At 34.7% G+C, this 21,118-nt stretch overlaps 2 protein-coding genes across 2 annotated transcripts; one reads left to right on the forward strand and one right to left on the reverse strand.

Annotated features, from left to right (window-relative positions):
- Nucleotides 1-8,766: 8,766 nt before the first annotated feature.
- LOC114272822 (calcium-binding protein KRP1) lies at nt 8,767-9,741 on the forward strand. Its single transcript, XM_028214515.2, has one exon. The coding sequence runs from the start codon at nt 9,100-9,102 to the stop codon at nt 9,487-9,489; it is 390 nt and encodes a 129-aa protein (XP_028070316.1). The 5' UTR covers nt 8,767-9,099; the 3' UTR covers nt 9,490-9,741.
- A 2,635-nt stretch (nt 9,742-12,376) lies between these two features.
- LOC114272821 (Protein with RNI-like/FBD-like domain) lies at nt 12,377-14,894 on the reverse strand. Its single transcript, XM_028214514.2, has 3 exons — nt 13,836-14,894; nt 12,788-12,970; nt 12,377-12,679 (listed from the first exon to the last, which is right to left on the reverse strand). The coding sequence occupies exons 1-3, from the start codon at nt 14,892-14,894 to the stop codon at nt 12,377-12,379; spliced, it is 1,545 nt and encodes a 514-aa protein (XP_028070315.2).
- Nucleotides 14,895-21,118: the final 6,224 nt, after the last annotated feature.

The raw sequence follows: 21,118 nt of genomic DNA on the forward strand, positions 1-21,118 counted from the left end.
AATGCCCCGACTTGGTCAATTGATCAACTACCACCCAAATGGCAGCGCTACCCTATTGAATCCTCGGAAGACCCACAACAAAATCCATCGTGACATGCTCTCACTTTCACTCAGCTATAGGCAAGGGTTGTCACAAACCCATTGGCCTCTGATGCTCGGTCTTCACTTACTGACAAGTAAGGCATTTCGACACAAACACGACCACATCTTTCTTCATAGCCCTCCACAAAAACTGGCGACTCAGATCATGATACATCTTTGTGCCTCCCTGATACACTGCAAGGCGTAAATGGTGAAACACTCGGAGTACTTCCTCTCAGCAAGACTCCGACACAAACAATCGGTCATGGTATCTCACACTCAAGTCGGGATACACAGTTAAACCCTTCTCCACCTTCCCATTGGATATCTTCTCCCGGAGGGAATCTACCTCGGTTGTGCAACTACAGAAAACAAGGCTGCAGACTTAATAGACTCGCCCAGGTGCAAATCAAATTCACCAAGGACACCCAACATCCCCTATTCCCGGATAGCAATACAAGCTACCCTGCTAATGGATTTCCTACTTAGGGCATCCGCCACAACATTGGCCTTTCCTGGATGGTAATGTAACTCGAAGTCATAACCCTCTATGAACTCCATCCACCTTATCTGCCTCAAATTCAAGTCTTTCTACGTAAACAGATACTTCAGATTCTTATGATCAAAAAACACCTCAAATCTCTCACCACACAAATAGTGCCTCCAAATCTTCAAGGCAAAAATCATAGCTGCTAACTCTAAATCATGAGTGGAGCAGGTCCTTTCGTGTGTTTTCAATTGTCGTGAGCCATAAGCTACTACTTTCCCCCATTGCATTAATACACAACCCAAACCTTCTCGTGAGGTGTCACAATACACTGAATAACCCAACCCCCTCTTCGGAATAATCAAGACTAGAGTGGTGGTAAGCCTAACCTTAAGCTTTTGGAACGACTTTTCACAAATCTCACTCCACACAAATTTGACCCACTTTCGCGTCAATCCAGTCAAAGGCGAAGCTAATTTGGAGAAATCTTTTACAACTGATGATAATACCCGGCCAACCCCAAGAAACTATGGATCTCGAAAGCATTCTTAGGTTGTGCCCAATTCTGCACTGCTTCAATTTTGGATGGATCTACAGTCACCCCTTCCCCAGATATTACATGGCCTAAGAACTTAACCTCCTTTAGCCAGAACTCACACTTCTTGAACTTAGCATACAGTTTATGGGCTCTAAGCAACTCCAGCACCATTCACAAATGTTCCTCGTGCTCCTCCTCAGAGGGTGAGTAAATCAAAATATCATCCACAAAGACGACCACAAAACGGTCGAAGAATTCTTGGAAGATTCGGTTCATCAAGTCCATAAACACAGCTGGTGCATTGGTTAGCCCAAAAGGCATCACCAGAAACTCATAATGGCCATACCACGTACGGAATGTCGTCTTCAGAATATCCTCCTCCTTGACCCTCAAGTGGTGGTAACCCGATCTTAGGTCTATCTTGGAGAAACAACGAGACCATTTTAACTGATCAAACAGGTCATCTATACGAGGCATAGGACATTTGTTCTTAACCGTAACCCGGTTCAACTCTCGGTAGTTGATACAAAGTCGCAAGGCCCATCTTTCTTTTTAGCAAAGAGGGCCGGTGCTTCCTAAGGCAAAGTGCTGTGGCGAATAAAGCCCTTATCTAGTAATTCCTGGAGTTGAATCTTCAACTCACTCAACTCAACTGGTACAAAACGATACGGTGCCATAGAAATCGGTGTTGTGCCAAACACTAAATCAATAGAGAACTCGATCTCTTGGTGAGGTGGTAAACTAATAAGATCCTCGGGAAAGACATCCAAGTACTCACAAACCGCTCTTGGCAACTCAACTCGAACTTTATCACACTCACTACTCAAAAAGCTAGCAAGAAGACAACTAAGTTCACTCCGCCCACTCGAACCATACACCGATGATAAGACTCTATCCACCTGGCCTCCCAAGAAATAAAAGCATCACTGCTCAAAGTACATATAGTGACCCTTTGACGGTAGCAATCTATAACAGCTTGGTATGACGATAACCAGTCCATACCCAAAATAACATCAAAACCAGTCATATCTATCAACACAAAAGAAAAGGAAAGCCAATGATCGGCGACCTCTATATCACAGCCCTGACACCCCTGCTTCAGAACTATCTCACCCCAACAGGTGATACAACACAAATATGAGATACTAATTGTGCCAACTCCAACCCCAAAATAAATGCAAAAGCAGACGAAATAAATGAATGGGATGCACCCGTATCAATCAACACATTAGCAACTGAGTTGCAAAACTAAAAGGTACCTCTCACAACAGATAGAGCTGGTACGAAATCTGGCGCGGTAACAACATACATGCGTCCCGTAGGTCTCTGATCTACTTGCTCGCCCCTCGAATCATAAGACTGCTGCACAGACTGAGACGAAGAGGCTCCTTGATTGGCCCTCGAGGCCTGCACTGACTGAGCTAGCTGGTGACTCTGTGTCTGCCTCGAACCAGACGCACTAGATGTGCCATCCAACTGTGGGAAAAACCTCTTTAAATGCCCCGCCTGCCCACACTGATAACAAGTGAGCGCTGGCCTCTATCCTGACTCTCGCTCCTTGACCGCCTCTCCCATAACCAGAACTCAACACTAGAAAGGTAGATCTCAAATGCGCTCTCCCTAGGATTGCTGAGGGTTAGAGCCCCTCTGCTTCTTACTGTCCCCCTGACCATCCTGACTCCTCATGGAGCCCCTCATCCTCTCTTCCTCCGCATGCATGATAGTTTCAAGATGGGCTGTAGCCTCCACAAGGCGCCCATAATCCCTAATCATGGACTCGGCAACTCGAAACATGAGCCCAGTCCTCAATTTTTTCTCGAACTTCGAACAACGGCACTCCTCTGTCGCCACTAACTCTGGTGCAAACCTCGACAAACTAGTGAACGTGGCTTCAAACTCAGCCATTGGCGTGTTTAACTATTTGAGCTGAAAAAACTGATCCCTCAACTTCTCCCTTACTGTAGTAGGTAAATACTTGTCATGGAAGGCATCAACAAAAGCTTCCCAAGTTCCTTCAATGCGCCCCTACGCATACTTCCACCACTGACCCGCGTCTCCGTCTTCGATGGAAAGACGCCAAGGTCACTCTCAAACCTCCGTCTTCGATACCAAGCATCTCAAACGTCTTCACCATCTGCTCTAACCATTCATCAGCCTTCAGTGGCTCCTTAGGATCTCCCAAAAACTCGTCCAGATTCGACCAGAATAACTCCATCTTCAGAAAAGATGGCCTAGCTTCAGCTACTTGGGCCTGGACTTGATTTTCAACCCTGAGAATGTCCATGGATTCCCTCAAAGCTCCGACCATTTCACGAGCTAAAGCGCCCATGGCCTGCTGACCAACCGGTTCGGCCACATTGGCCTGATTAACTCCTTTCTCTTGTGCCGAAATTTTATCTGGTATAGGCATCTCATGCCTCCTAAGCTTACCACACCTAGCACCATGACCATGTCCTGACATCTTAATGAAGGTAACAAAAGAGATTAGCAGATTTACAAATGTACCGAAGCTATCTCACTCACGTCCTAATACGATGGACAACTGTAATTCACTCTACGTAAGTACATAATCACATAAACATCTACGAATTTTATTCCCGGATAATGACTGTCATGTGGCGTTGCTAAAGTTCTAGTTAAAAACGGCAGTGATCAAGTGCTTTTCCAATAGGACTCCCAAAAATCCATCGACCCGATTAACGTCCTAGAAATTAAATCCTATACCCATATAGTCACATAACCATCTATCATATAGGCACATAACATCTATACTTAAGTCTCTAACAAGCGAGAGAAATGCATTGTGGTATTAACCAATTCCCACGTACCCAAAGTATTCAAACCCGGTACGTTCTGATACCAATTTATAACGCCCCCAAAATATCATAACGATAAACCATTCATAAGATCTATGAACAAAATGAAAAGGTTATACTTTCATTCACCAGAGTTCGTATTATAGAAGATATTATATGCATTACACTTTCATAAGTGTTCATTCTAAAACTACAGCATGTAATACTAGTTGATTACAACAAAATAAACGCCCAAAGAGCTTACACTTTTCCAAGATATCTCTTGGTTATAACAAAAAAAGAGTCCAAACTCTATACATATAAAACCCTCGACTTGAATAAACATTTAGCACAAAACAAAATAACAAAATGGAGCCTTCACCTCTCAAACTATGTCCTTGGAGGCGGCATGTCACCTGTACCTGAAAATGGTTTCCCAAGTAGGGTGAACCAAAGCCCAATAGAGATATGCTAAAATAGTATATGAGATTTAACTAAGATGTAAGCATTAGATAAATGTTCAACACTTAAAACCAACTGACATCTTCTTTTCATGACCAACCAATAATGACATCAATATCTCATTTTATTTCCATTCATTTATTCAAATCAACTCACAGATATAATTCCTTGATATCTAAACAATCCCAAATGAGACTACAACTCATTTGTTAACATTTCAATAGCAATTATTATTCAAACATTTCAATTTTCTTGCCATTTTACAGAATTCACATCCGAGGGAATCGACACCCATATATATATATAAGATTTCGGAACTTTCACCCTAGACACTTCGACCAACTTAGTTTTTCAGTGGAGTCCATCCCCTATCTCTTCCCAAACAAAGATACATGTACAATGTATTTAAAACATTGTCATATACAATGACTAATCAATTCACATATTCAACGGTTTAATCAAACCATCATATTCAATGACATAATTCAGATGATTAGTTTCAATTCACCTAATCCTGATGCAATTTCTACAACAATCATAGCTATCTTCCACCAATAGCCCAAAACTGATATTTCTAGACAGATATACAATCTACCAAACAAATGATTTACCAAATTCCCATGAGTGACTGATTTAACAAATCTAATTACACCATTCAATTATACGCCCCTTCAAATTTCTTATTTCCACATCAATTTCATTATTTTATACAAAATAATTTATTTGATTCAAATTAGGGCAATCTTCCCCCTTTCACCAAATATTAAACCCAAGACCAAATTTCACCCATTATCTTCCTAAATCCCACCATTTATTCAAAATGACAAATGCCTAGGTTAAAACCCATATCAAATAGTAGAATATCCTTACCTCAAGTGTAGAAGCTCAAAGAGAAGAAGAACTTCAAAAATGCCCCAAATTTTGTTTGACTCAGATCAAAGGAAAGCCCTTGAGATGCTCTAACACTTTAACAAAGGAACTAGGGTTGAGAGATACTTAGATCTAGAAGTATTTGTAGAGAGAGAGTATTTTAGAGAGAGAAGGTGTCGGATTAGGGTTTTGAGGTGAAAAGATCTTAATGTTCTGTGTAAAAAATGAGCTGTTGCGAACTGATATACGCGGTCCTCGCTCGAGCGAAGGAGTTGTCGCTCGAGCGACCAGACACAACAAGTGACCTCGCTCGAGTGCAAGAAGTGTCGCTTGAGCGTACAATGCAAAACTTTAGGTTTGCCACAGACGCACACGCTCGCTCGAGCGAGAGCGTAAGAAACCTCGCTCGAGCGAAGGAACAAATAACACAAGGCTCGTTCGAGCGCAAGAAGCCTCGCTCGAGCGAAGAACTTCATCTTCTCCAAAAATGCTGCGTCTGGAAGGAAGCCTGAGAACTCCAAATTCTCGCTCGAACGCAAGAAACCTCATTCGAGCGGAGAAGCAAATTACAAGAAGCTCGCTCGAGCGCAAGAAGCCTCACTCGAGTGAAGAGGCCAAAATCTAAACAGCAACAATCTAAACCAATCAACAACCAACCTGTTCCAAACACGCCCAATAAGTTCTAAAACACAAGTACAGAGGGTCAAAGGGAAAAAACAAGACATGGATACAATATTCAATCACGGAACCTGGGTCCAGAACACAATAAAGGTTGGGACAAAACCGGGATCGCTATATGCAATATCATTAATTTCTTCCTATTACAAATTTTATTTTAAATCTTATAAGATTTGTTCAATGACTAAAATTTAATTTTTGTAAAAAAAAATCAAATATATTCCTTCCAAAAGTTAATATAGCACATCTACAAAATCATATTTTTAAACTCAAAATTATTAATATTTTTATTTTTATTTATTTTTGTTTTAAATAAGCATGTTAAAATATAAATCGATATCCAAATAAAATTATATTTATTAATAAATATGACATTAGTTTTAATTATAATCACAACTTCTTAAAGTCTTTATTCATTTTTTTACTTTTTTTTAATATTTTGAATTACATGTTACGATACTTCTTCCTTATTCATTAAGTTTTTAAATTTTCTTTAATATTTTCCTTTCAAAAACTAATGTAACAATTTTTTAAAATTCATATATTTTTATCCTAAAATAGTAAAGTGTTAGAACTATATCATTTTTTTTGGGGGTTTTTTTTAAGGTCCCTCGTATTAAGATTTTATAGCATAAAGGACATCTAATATTTTCATAATGTCTAAGGTCCCTCAAGTTGATCCAGAGAAAATTGGTCTAGAGAAAATTAGTCCAGAGAAAATTGGTCCAGAGAAAATTACTCCAGAGAAAATTCACGTTACTGAGAAAATTGGTCCAGAAAAATTTTGAAAATTTCTCCAGACAACGTAGCAACCCTTTCTTCAAGTAACCTTTGCCCTTGCTAGAAATCTAGAGAAAGTTGGAAAAGAAGAGGTTGCCAAATTTCTCTGGACAACATTGAGGACTAGTTCAATCTAAACCAGAGAATTTCTTTAGATTAACCCAGATAAATTTCAGTTCAAACCATAGAATTTCTCTGGACCAATCCAGAGAAATTCAGTTTAAACCCGAGAATTTCTCTGGACCAACCTAGAGAAATTTCAATTCAAACAAGAAAATTTCTCTTCACCAATACAGATAAATTTCAGTTCAAAGCAGAGAGAGAAGATCATTTCATTGAGTGAATAAGCAACAATAGCAACCCATATATATATATATATATTAAACAAATTTCTCTAAGTTTATTTTTTTGAAATTTCACTGACTTGTCTCAATAAATTTCATTGGATTTGATCATCTTCCTCATATATATATGGGTAGTAAAACTAAAGAATATAGAATGAAAACATGGAACTATATATAACCTTGAACATTGGGAGAGTTTGACCAAAAAAGAGAAAAAAAACATTGGGAGGGATGAGATGAGATGGAGCTTAGAAGCTTCAAATTTGAAACACAGAGAGGTGGTTGCTTTAGTAATAATATTTTTGCTCCAACTGTGTGTCCCTGTAGCCAAACATGTCACTGTGGATCCTTGAGCCCTGCGAGCCTACTCTCTCCTTGGGCGAGTAGAGTGTGGTAAACACATACTTATGAGCCAAAATAACACACACTCAAATCTGCACTAGATCTTCTGTTACACACATTCTCAGTTGCACCAAATCTGCACCAGATCTTCATCTACAACAAAATCTCCCGCAACTTTGCATTCGCCGCCTCCTCCAGCAGCTCCGGTTGCCATCATCACTTTCTCTCTCTCTCTCTCTCTCTCCTCTGTATTCCCTCTCTTTATCTCTCTCTCTCTATATATATGTATATATATCACTCACTCATCAGATTTGAGAGTGAGTGCTATAGTGTAATGGTAATCTCAAACACACACAGATCGATTGACTGTGTATTTTTGGTGTTTGATTTGGCATTTTGTTGAGGATCTGGAAGAGAAGAAAAAAAATGGGCTTGTGAAATCAACAAATAGATAGAGAAAGAGATGATGAAGAGAGAGGGAATACAGAGGAGAGACAGAGAGAGAGAGAGAAAGGAAGTGCTGCTTTGCCCATCTCTTCTCTCTAGGGTTTCGGAGAGAGAGAGAGAAGAAGTGCTGCTTTGCAGTAGAGGAGAAGAGACAAAGAGTCAAATTTCTCTGATGCATGTTTAGGGACCTTAAACATCAAAAAATAATTTTGTGGATCTCTTCCATTACGAAAAGTGGAAGAGGGAGCCTAGACCAATTTTTTCATTTTTTTTTTATAACAAAGCATAATTTTAATTGTTAATTGTCAATATAACAATTTTAATCTATGGTGAGGAGTAAATATAATAGTAAATGAACTTTTAAAACAAAACTCTTATACTTATATATAAAATTTTATGAGTAAATTACAAATATACTCCATGAGATTTGTTTAAAATACAAATTGCGCCCTATAATTTGAAAAATTACAAATATTCCCTTATTAGAATTTTTTATTAACAGAATTAACTAAAAAAATAAAATTCATAATTGCTCTCCTATACAATAATAAAATTACCTAAATTATTAATTAAAACATATTTTAAATATCATTAAAAATTGTTAATTGACTTGATAATTTATTAATAAAATGGACGATTTATTATAAAATTAGAAACCTCAGAGGATGAAATATAATTTTCAAAACTACAAAGAACGATTCATACTTTAATCAAACCTTAAAAAATATATTTGTAATTTTTTCAAATTTTATTTATAAAAACAAAATATAAAAAAATTATAATTATCATATTTTTAATAAATAATATATTATTTTATTTCACACATACACATGTGACATGTTAGGACTATAATACAAAAAAAAATGAAACAAATCCTTTGGGAAATCAAAGAGGCAGAGAAAATATAAAAATTAAAAAAAAAATTAAAAATAAACAATGGTTAAATGACGGTTATATAAATTAAAAAAATATTAAAAATAAACAATGGTTAAATGACGGTTATATCCCGGACAGGCTTCTTCCAGGAAACAGATTGGCAATCGCAGACTGAAGCCTGCAGTATCCAAACCCAAACCTCTCTCCTCGCCTCTGTATCTTGGTTGTCATCCATTGTGGACCCCCCTTCCCCCTCTCTTCCTTCCTCCTCCAACTAACCCTTATTCCCATGTGTACATATATCTCCCCATCTTGCTCCCCCTCCATCATCCAATCTCCCCTCTCTCTCTCCCTCTGTCTCTGTCTCTCTACTTTCTCTCTCCAAAAATATAGTCAACAATGGCAGGGACAAACACAACGGCTGTTGCTGCAAGTGCTGATTTCGAAGATCTGTTGCCGGTGATGGCTAATAAATTGGGAGGAGAGGGTCTGATAAGGGAGCTGTGTAATGGGTTTGGGCTTTTGATGGACAGAGACAGAGGTCTCATCACGTTCGAGAGCTTGAAGAAGAACTCTGCTCTTCTTGGGTTACAGGACTTGAGCGATGACGAGCTTCTGAGTATGGTCAGAGAAGGTGACGTGGACGGTGATGGGGCTCTCAATCAGATGGAGTTTTGTGTTTTGATGTTCAGATTGAGTCCTGATTTGATGGACGAATCTGAGGCTTGGCTTGATCGAGTTCTGGAATTGGAGCTCGGGACTGGTTGGTTCGATGATGATGGCAAGTGATCGAAATTGACAAGGTTGACTTTCAACTTTTTTGTTTTACCAAGGAGGAAGAGGAAACGTCGTCGTCTTTTAGTCCTGTAAATTGATTTTTATTTTTCATTTTTACGTTTGTTTTATCATTAATGGAAACATGTTGATTTTTACTGATTTTGTTCGTGTTGAAATAGAAAAAATACACATTTGTAGTCAAAATGGAGGACTGGGTATTTGTTTTGATTGTACAATGCATCATAAATATTTCCTATTCCTTCATTCTTTTTTTTTTTTTTTTTTTTTGGTAATATGAAATTTTATTAAACATAATTAAGAGTACATATTTATGGAGTATTCAATTTCTCGCAACATTAATTTATTAATCACATAATTTTCGTGGTTTGCTATGATCTTGATAAATATGACTAGTTGTTTATACCACAATCAATTAAAAGGTACTTGCAATCACCTATCAAATTACTTCAATAATAACATTTACTAACAAACCCTAACTAACTAATGAGTTGCTTCATAATTAAGTAGTATATATGTTTCAACTTCAATTCTTTCGTTAAAAGTCTACAACTTTGTTGATAGGTTAGAGGCAAAATCATAATTGCCTAATGTGTAATACAACACTCTCTAGACTTTTCAAATATAATTAGTGAAGAGAAAATTTAACAAAATAACTAGTATGTGAGAGTTTCATTTTGTGAGGAAGCAATGTAAAATTTTAAAAAACTCTAAACACCTCTCATGTTGAAGCTTTTTCTTGTGCAATGAAATTACAAAGTAAATGGAAAGATAGGAGGGAATCCAAGGTGCAACAAATTTTGAACAAAACGACAAAAATTAAAAATTATTTCATATGATCAATCATCGATGTAAGTATATTAAATTTTAAAGATATTGTTATAATAGTATTGATAGCGGGTTGGCATTTTTCTCCAACTCCACCACTGGATTGGATTTCTCCATTTTCACCACCAAACTCATACTATTATTGGGTCTGAGATTTTTTATTTTTTATTTTTTTTTTGGTGCGGACAATCCTAATTGTTGCTTCTTATAATAAGGTAGAGCTGGATACTAATTTTCATTACCCAAATGATACTCTTTTATCTATAGATATGGTTCAAAGAACTCCGACAAGGATAACAAATTTGGCAGGAGCTCCATACAATGCACACTCTCTCAATAAAAGTGATAAAAAAAGAGGACCCAAATTTGTCGTAACTTAAAAAAGTTAAAAAGTCAAAAAGTCACTATCATATTTAAGTCACATAACTTCTCTACCACATCATTTCAAACCCAACTCATACTCAACCCATATTTTATAAAAAGTAAAAAAAAAACACTTATTTATACCATCCCAAACTTATTGTCTTTTCTTAAAAAGCAGGGCTGGAGGTTTGTATTATTCTGCATTGGATTCATTGTTAACAGCTCCTTCTAACACTTTGGCATGCCTTAATAGTAATCCTTGGTTTAGCCCCTTTCTCTTTAATTAACCTTTTTACAACACTGGCATGAGGTGATACAATTTTACATATATAAAAAAAAAAAAAAAAAAAAATACAAAAAGAGAACTATAATAATCATGCAAAGATGTGTTAAGAATATAAAATATAAAATATATAAATAATTACTGATATATGATAAGAGGTGATCAGCTCTATACATGGTGGTCATTGTATGTGAATCTCAACCTTTATTATTTCAATTTTTGTGTTTTTAATAGCAAGACAACTCTGACCTCGGTTGTTTTGACAAAATGGCCACTTTCAAAGCTCTGATTCTAATTCTGGGGTGTTTGGCCAGAGTTTTTTTTTTTATAAAAACTAAAATAGTTAATAAAGATAAAAAAAAATATTAAAATAATTAATAAGATAAAATATTATATCTTATACATTAATTAATTATTAATTTTTTTTAGGTACTTCGGAAAATTAATTATTATTATTTTTAATTAATTATTTTTTCTCTCACAATCATATATGTAATTACAAAAAACAATTCACAAATTATCTTAAATATAACTTGTTTTTTTTTACCTCATAAAATTGTAAAAAAAATAAATTAAAATAGTCAAATTTTCAAATAAAACCTCTGTCCTCTCTGATGATCCCCAGTCAAGATCAAAGCAATTGGTTTGGGGTTCTATCAGCGAAGATCATTTTCACTTTCCTTGGCGGCTTTGTGTATAAATGAACGATTTTGACTACCCTGGTAAGACTTTTATTGAAGGAAATTCTTGGGTTGGCTTAGTCAATCAAAGTTTGGTCAAATATTATCCTTGTTTGTGTCATGGTTTTTACCTCCCACGATGTCATCCTCCTTCTAAATGGTCAATTAAAAAGCAAATACAGAGCACAATCACTTTATTGACGACAATTTACCCAATAACTTCCACATGGAAGGAATTCAATGCAGTCCACTCGACAAGCTATTTGATAATTTCAAAATATTTTTAAATGATATTTTATAATTATTATAATTGATAAAAATAATAAAATTTACAATTTAATATTAGATGTTCGAGAATAGTAAATGATATGATATTTAATAATTGATAATAGTATTATCACAAGTGTATTAAGATAACTTTATAGTTTTTGTCCATGAAACTTATCATTAGGTGGTAGGAAGCAATCTAAACGAATTAGGCTTCTTTTGAGTAAAAGAGTAGTAGTAATGCGGTTAAACAACCCCCCCCCCCATCATAAAATCAGAGCATTAAAAACACGAATCACTTGGATTGTATTTCCAACAAGAGAGCCAAAGTTCGTTTGGTCTCCAACATACAAATGTCTACAAATATCAACACATTCAAACCCAAAATCATCATCAGAATATACTAAACTAATGTTAAAGTAATCAAAGCTCTCATTTGTTCCAAGAATTCATAACCACATTATTGAAATGCAATTTTAGCATTAGAAGAAGCCCTTGAGAACTCCATCATCTGTGACTTGATTCTCTCTCTCCGATGGGTATCTCTAGAATTGTAGTGTCCTGGACAAATAATCATCTCTTCCAACACCTTTCCATGTTTGAGCAAAAACTTTGCTAGACTAATATCATTCTCACATTCCGAAAACCCTTGAATTTTCACTACCTTTAGGTTATGCAAGAAGAACTTCAAGGCTTGAGTTTGCAAGTCCCAGTATCGCTCTTCTCCTGAGTTAGACAAGTCCCACAATTCCCTGTTCCATTGCTGAAATAGGGATGAATCATCAAAGTATAAGCTGTTACTATAGATATATACATAAAAATGCAATTTATGTGTTGGGGATAAGGTTAGTGTGTATGGTTGGCTACTCACTCTCCTTTCGATCTTGTAATCGTTAGCAATCTTGATGATGAGAGTGTGGAGATTAGAAGAGCTTCTAAATAGGCATGCTAGAGCTGGAATGTTATGTTTGTTGAAACCGGTGCGTAATTCCAAGGTTTTGAGCTTGTTAAAGGGATTCAGAACACTTGTAAAATGTTTGTTCTTCGACAGAATCTGCAGCCAATAACAAAATGCTATGTGAATTATGAAATGTGTCCATGAAAGGAGATTGTGATCCTCTCCATTATATATTTGCAATGGAGAGGTTCCATTATATAAAACACTTGCAAGTGTTTGTTCTTCGACAGAATCTATAGCGAATAACAAAATGCTATGTGAATTATGAAATATGTCTATGAAGGCGATTGTGATCCTCTCCATTATATATTTATAATTGAGAGGTTCCATTATATCATCCACCTATTGAGTATAATAATCTTTTTAAATTTAAAATAAGTATAAATTTATATTTCTATTTTATAACCATAAGATTTGTAATGAAAATCTTCCATTCCATTAATGCATGTAAGCAATAATGTTTGTGTGGGAAAATTTAATTCACAATTTGGTTTTGTAGAAGTAGGGTTAAGTGTTTGATATATAGCTACATAGGAATATGAAATGTTCCTGCGTCAAGGGAGGTGAGTTACGTTGTTGATTAAAATCTTCTACGAAGGATATGCTATGGTGATTATTGTAAATCAAATGGAGTATAAATATATTGGCATGTTTAGGTGAGTATTCTGTTTGTATTCTAAATTCATATGAAAAATGCTCTGTACATTACATCTCCTATAGCCGTACATCTTCGCATCTTCTCCCAACCGAAAATGGAGAGATTCAGATTAAATCTCGGCCACACAGAAAGAAATAAATGGTCATAATTTTCCACTTTCACTTGAAGTATGGTTGCCAATCATGCTTTTACACTTTGAAATATGCTTAAAAACCAAAGAATTCATCTAAATTTTAACAATGTGGACATTTCAAATGTAAGTTGCATTAAGAATGTGAAAAGATTTTGAAGTAAAATATATACCTCAACACATTGGCTTTCAAGTGTCAAACTTTCGACATGAGAAAGACCGGTTAGAAAATTTGATATACTCCAACGCTTTGTTACAGTTATGTCTTCATGAAGTACAAAGAAACCAACAGAAGCCTCATGAAGAGAATTCAAGTTCTCCAAACAACTGCTCTCAGTAATAGCATTATATTCCCAAAGAATGATTTTAAGTCTTGGGGCTTCAATCTTCACCAAACTATTACTACTATAAGCATCAAAACAACTCGCAACGCGTAATCTCTCTAGTTTTCCACCCAAAATGTTCAAATCATTCAATTGAAAACAGTTTTCTAGGGTTAAATCTTCGAGCCCTCGGCAACCAACTTTGAGATTTTTCAACCCGAAACAAGCATCAAGACTCAACTTCTTGAGAAGAGGGAATGAAGACTCTGTGAACAAATCAACAAGAGAGGACTGTTGATATAAAATGACTAGTGAGAGGGACAATGTGTGGAGTGATTGGAAACCACTCTTCATTATCGACAATGGAGGCAATCTAAAACCTGGATAACGAGACTTTAACTTGAAAACCCGCAATGATTCACAAGTGGTAACACATCTTGGGAGGTTAAAGTAATCATCTGTTGCGACTTCAATATCAAGCTCTTGAACATTACGCCTCACAGCACAGCGGATCAAGCTGTTTAAGAGAGAAAAGCTCAATTGTGCGCAGAAACGAAGGATTCTTAGATCAGAATTCTTGTCGCGGAGAGCTAGAACCGGGATGATAAAGTCCATTCCTTGAGCTAGAGGAGAGTGAACCCTTTTGCGAGTGCTCGAATATTTGATAATGGTTGATGAAAAATGGCCAACTGAGTTGGTTGTGGTGGTGAAATCAAGATCAGGGAACGAGGACCATATCGATCGCCATCTTTTCGACAAAACGCTGGTTTGGGCAATGGATTTGATGGGTAGAAGGAAGAGAATATGATGAAGAACAGCGTCCGGGAGGTCGCTGATCCAATCTTCGCCTGTTTCGGTTTCATTTTCTGTTTTTAAGAGTCTTTTTTTCTTGGCAGATCTTGTTTCCATTATTATTATTTTTATTTTGTTGGGTTTGTTTTTGTTTTGAGTGTTTTGATCTCGTTGTTGGGAGAGTATTATGAGAGGCTGGTTCAGGGTTGAAACTTTCAATGATGAAGAAAATGTGCTACATGATACGAGAACAGCGCTAGAGTTTGTTTGTAAGTAGAGATCTGAAATAACAAATAAATAAAATAAAGGGCGTAACATCGATAAATTGCCAATAGATATCTTATAAATTGTTTGATTTTTTTCTTTTTTCTTATGATCGAAATGTCTCATTCTATTGTAAATTACATAACCGGTCAAGTATAAACATACGTATGTTATATGTTGAAGGACAAATATGAGTTTTTTCATAATGTTAAAATTACTAAACGTAACACTTTAAAAAAAAATAAAAATTTAGTATACTTTTCTCAAATATAACACTCTAATGTAATATTTAAAAAACGTAATACTCCAATGTAAACGTAATACTCCAATGTAACATACTAAAAAATTCTTTAGTGTTACTTTTCTCAAACGTAAAATTCTAAAAAAACTATTTAGTGTAGTTTTTCCAAACGTAACACTCCAATTAATGTAACACACAAAACTCCTTAATGTATTTTTTCCAAACATGACACTCCAAAAATGTAATTCTCTAATATAACACAAAAAAACTGCTTAGTATACTTTTTTTAAACATAACATTTCAAAAAAATTCCTTAGTTTATTTTTCTCAAACGTAACACTCTAATCAATGTAATACACAAAAACTCCTTATTGTACTTTTTTCAAACGTAACACTCAAATGCAACATACTAACAAATTCCTTAGTATACTTTTCTCAAACGTAACAATATAACATTCCAAAAAAATTATTTTGTATATATATATTTCAAATATAACACTTTAATCAATGTAATATACAAAAACTCTTTAGTGTACTTATTTTCAAACGTAACACTTTAATGTAACACTCCAATATAACATTAGAAAATCACACTAACAAAAATGTGGATTTCCATACTTGACAATTAACATTTCAGCCATCAATACTCCCCAAATTTTTTTTCCACACATCACCTTTCTATTCTCATTCAAAAAACGAATAAAAAAATTAAAAAAATGAATCAACAAAGAGTATTCACTTAAACTCAAATGGCACCAAATCAAATAAATATAACTTTTCAAAACAAAAAGGATTAATTGGTTTATAAGAAAACTCTTAAGATTAAATAGATCAACATTTCCCCATATGAGATTTATGGGTAAATTTTCTTAACATAAAATAGATTAAATGAAGGGAAATTTTTTTAGGAGATTGATCAATAATTTTCATATTTTAGACTTGTAATCCATATAGTCTCACATCTTTTCTTGTGATCCATGCAGTCCTTTTGGATGTGTAATGACTCATTTGTCCGCCGCATTGAAGTGCTACATTTGGAGAGTTATGTTGGAGTGTTACATTTGAACAAAATATACTAAGGAGTTTTTTTAGTGTTAGTGTTACATTTGAGAAAAGTGCACTAATGAGTTTTTTAGTGTGTTACGTTATAGTGTTATGTTGGAGGAATTTTTTTAGCCTGTTATGTTAGAGGAGTGTTACATTTGAAAAAAAAATACACTAAGTTTTTTAGTGTTAGAGGAGTGTTATATTTGAAAATAGTACACTAATGAGTTTTTTAATGTGTTATGTTGGAGTGTTACTTTTAAAAAAAATACACTAAGAAATTTTTTAGGAGTATCACATTTGAGTGTTACATTAAAATGAAAGAAACGTGATTCAAAAATTGAATCCAACTTCTCTAAGATGGCGTCCCTTAATGAGGAAGTAGAAACGTCCACCAAATCATACCAAAATTTCAAATATAATTTTACAGTAAGGGTGTCAAAACAAACATGACTTATCAGTATATTAAAAAATCCATGGGACTAGTTGGAGTAACCAATTCCCATATGAGACTTTCTGATAACTTTCTCAATTTTTTTTTTAGTATTACTATCACATATTATTTATTTTCTGAGTAATACTACAAACTTATACTTAATTACTCAAAAATTATTTAGAATTATCATTATGTAATTCAGATTTATTTTACACATAAACTCACACTACACAAATTTAATCTTGACTACACAACCACACATCCAAAAAATTCTTGGTGGATAAGCTAGGAATCCCAAGCTTTTCCTTATTTTCTACGTTGCCATTACATTATTTTGGACGAGAATATTGTATAGATATATATACTACTTATCAAATATTTTTTAGCATGATACCCCATGTTTATTTTAGGACAAATTATGATGGTAGTTCTTATTCTTTAGTTCTTGTGTCATTTTAATTCGTATAATTTTAATTAGTTTGATTTTGATTATAAATTTATGATTTTATCTTAATTTTAGTTCATTTGATTATAATTCTTAGCATTTTTTTTTATGAAAGACATACACATAAGTGTCATGTGTTATATTTTTAAAAGCAAAATTATAAACTTACTCTACTCAGTTAGTTAATCTCAACCAATTTAGTAATAATTTAAAAAAAAAAAACACTAACTATGTTATCAATTGGAACAAATTGAAACAAAATCTAAAATTAAAAGTTAAAATTAAGCCAATTGAAAATATAAGAACTAAAACAACACGAGAAATAAAGTATATATAGGACCACCTGCATAATTTATCATTTATTTTGAGGTTCCACTCTTGATCAGCTTCGGTCATGGAATTCAATCACTATGTTTTCAAAAAAAAAAAAAAAAAAAAAATAGAAATTAGTTTGAAAATATATATCCTGAGAGAGAGAGAGAGAGAGATATGAAAATTTTTTCATCTTTTTCAACAAACTGGCTTTCAGATTTATTTATTTATTTATTTTTGTGTCTCTTCCAAATTTTGAAAACGGAACTAAACAAAACGAATAATATTTTATCAACATAAATTTTCATTGCTCATCCCATAAAATTAGGGGTGGGGTGTGGGTCGGTTGTGGTCACGAAACTGTCAATCTGTCATCCGTCTGTCAGATTAACGGATTGAAGAAAATCAATTCGCATTCATTTGTCAATCTGACGGATGTGTATTGAGCTGATTGACGGATGGATGCGAATCGGTTTGGTAATTTAAAATTTTATAAATTTTTAAAATAATTCAACTTGTGTACTAATTCAACTTGTGTACTTTCTCAACAAAATATATATATATATATATATTATAATCAATGACTTAAAAAAATATTACAATCACCGCATGCCTCATCCACATATTACAATCACAACATACATCATCCACAAAAGTATTACAATCTATGGTTCTTAAAATATAAAAACAATTTAAACCACCAAAACCATGAACAGAACAGTAGTAGAGATTGTATGCCTGTGTATTGTTACATCTATATCTGTTTTTGAAACAAAAACCAACCAGTATATATCATCTTTTTTATTTATTATCTTTAGAGTTAGATTTTAAAACTAAAAAATATAGATAAATAATACATTTATTTTTTTCAATTCAAAAACTATATTCAAGTTGAAAACTCTTTTTCAACAGAACATATTCAACAGAATATTAACTCATTTCAATTGAAAACACAAACTGAATATCTAAACAAATTGAAAACACAAAGTCTTAAAAATTACTAGGGATGCTCGCGGTTTGGTGGTTCGGTTGCAGCCAAAGGAACCTCAAATCTGCCATTTGTCCAAAGTTAGGCGGATTGGAAAAAATCAATCTGCAACCGTCTGCTCGTCATTACGCATCCGTCCAAAATGCGGCAGATTGGTTCGGTTTGATCGGTTTGGACGAATCGGTATATCCGCTGCTCATCCCTACATAAAATGACGTGATCATAACCAACATAATCCTCACTATGGTATTGATAGTCTCACCCCATGGATTAGGTACATTGCTTTCTTCTTCTTCTCCTTCTTCTTCTTTTTTTTTTATTTATGAGAAAGCAAGAACTTGATATATTATATATTTGACAATATGTCGTCAATTGAAGTATATCGAAATATAAAATAAATCTAAAAATAGATAAAGAGAACCTTACCAGTCTCCATACAGAGAGAAAAATAAAACTCCATAATAAGAGGAGAAAACCTTTACATAAAGAGGTATTATTGCAACCCAAAAAAAAAAAAAAATCACTACCAAACAATTACTTATCACCTCCACAAGTTATTCATCATCACAACTGGTAATTGTGGTACGTTAATCCCACATCTATATTACAAAATAAAACGTAACGATAGAGTGTAGATCTGTAACAGTAGAGTGTAGATTTGCAATGGTGGAGGCGGAAATGCGACGGTGGTGGTGGATCTAAGATGGTAGTGGTAGTGCATACATCGGTGGATGTGATAGTTGATGAACGATTGCAACGATCAAACGACGGTGGTGGTGGAAGTAGATCACAACCTTGGCGGTGGCGGTGGCGGTGGCAGTAGACGACGACGTTGGCAGTGGCTAGTGGTTGTGTGAATTTTTTTAAAAAATGGCAGAGAGGGAGAGAAAGAAGAGAGAGAGATGAAAAAACAATATGAAAAGATTTGATAAATTTGAATTTAAAAAGGGAAATATAGTTGATGGAGGATTTATTGTCGTATTTAAAAATCAACAAAACTTAATGGTATTTAAGTTCCATAAATAGATTGTTTTGCACATGCGATGGAAGACTCCGCACGTGCGGCGGTTTCACTCGCAAGTGCAGCAAATGGAGCAAGCCTTTAGTGGTAGATTGCGGAAACTGCAAGTACGGATGAGGGGCACCACACGTGCAGAGGAAGTCACCGCACGTGCGGTTGATCGCGTTGTTTCCTAGAATAACACTTTACAACACAAGATATGGCCTTAAGGGAAGCCCAAAAGTATCACATAAATATGTCATATGTTACTTTAAAAATATTTTAAAATTTTCTTATAATGAGTCTCTTTATTTTCATTAGATATGTTGCTTCTCTTTTTTTATTTGACATATGAATTTGCACTTTTTTTTCGAACAAATTAATATATTGCAAAAAAAACCCCAAACTCCAATGTTGTATTTTTTATTGATTAAAAGTATCACGTAGAAAGTATTTAAAAAAACTTCTATTAAAAAAGTATATATCTTTATTTTCATTAGACATATTTCTATTTTTTTTTATTTGACATGAATTTGCACTATATATGCGACAAATTAATATATTGCAAATCTGACATATGTCAAATCTAACAATTAATGGCCATGTTTGTTTGGCTCTTTGGAGATGGGGATTAGACTAATAGTGTTGGGGACCCACCTAAAGAATGTTTGGTTAGGGAGATTAGTGAGGGGATTAACTATCCACTTGGACTAGTAATCCCCTCCATTAGTAGGATTACCAATCCCATTGGAGGGGTTGAGATTAGAAATTGAGTGAGGTGATTAGTAAATTTTTGAATGATTCTTAAGAAATTTTTTTTTATTCAATCACTCTTACTCACTTATAAGATCGGTGACGGCAGAGTGTAGATCTGCAACGGTGGAGTGTCTATCTGCGATGGTAGAGGTGGAAATGCGACAGTGCTGGTGGTTTTAAGATGGTAGTGTTGGTGCATTCATCGGCGGTGGTGATAGTTGATTAACGATTACGGTGGCTGAACGACAGTGGTGGTGGAAGTAGATCACAACGTTGGCCGTGGCCAGTGGTTTTGCGAATTTTTTGGAAAAATGGTTGAGAGGGAGAGGGAGAGAGAGAGAAGGGAGAGAGATGAAAAAAGAATATGAAAAGATTTGATAGATTTGAATTTAATGAGGGCAATATAGGTGATGGAGGATTTATTGGTGTATTTAAAAAGTCAATAGGACTTAATGGTATTTAAGTTCGATAAATAGATTGCTTTGTACGTGCGATGGAAGGCTTCGCATGTGCGGCGATTTGTCCCGCACATGCAACAAAGGAAGAAAGCCTTTGGTTGGAGATTGCGGGAAACCGCACATGCGGGCGAGGGGCTTCGCATGTGTAGAGAAGTCACTACATGTGCAGCTAAGCGCGTTTTTACTTCGAATTACACTCTCCAGTACAAGATATGGACTGAAGGGAACCCCATTGGTATCACATAAATATGTCATATGTTACTTGAAAAATATTTTAAAATTTCTAATAATGAGTCTCCTTGTTTTTATTAGATATGTTGCTATTTTTTTTTTATTTGATATATGGATTCGCATTTTTTTTTTCCGAACAAATTAATATATTGCAAATCAAACCCCA

Source organism: Camellia sinensis, chromosome 8 (genome assembly GCF_055761805.1).
Source record: "Camellia sinensis isolate YWXY chromosome 8, ASM5576180v1, whole genome shotgun sequence".
NCBI lineage: Eukaryota > Viridiplantae > Streptophyta > Magnoliopsida > Ericales > Theaceae > Camellia > Camellia sinensis.

Bases quoted from the DNA above. Each gene is read 5' to 3' on its own strand.
- LOC114272822 (XM_028214515.2), top strand. From the start codon at position 9,100: ATGGCAGGGACAAACACAACGGCTGTTGCTGCAAGTGCTGATTTCGAA.
- LOC114272821 (XM_028214514.2), bottom strand. From the start codon at position 14,894: ATGGAAACAAGATCTGCCAAGAAAAAAAGACTCTTAAAAACAGAAAAT. The intron at 12,971-13,835 runs GTATATATTTTA...TATTGGCTGCAG, and splicing joins TTGAAAGCCAATGTGTTGAG to ATTCTGTCGAAGAACAAACA. The intron at 12,680-12,787 runs GTGAGTAGCCAA...TCCCTATTTCAG, and splicing joins ATTACAAGATCGAAAGGAGA to CAATGGAACAGGGAATTGTG.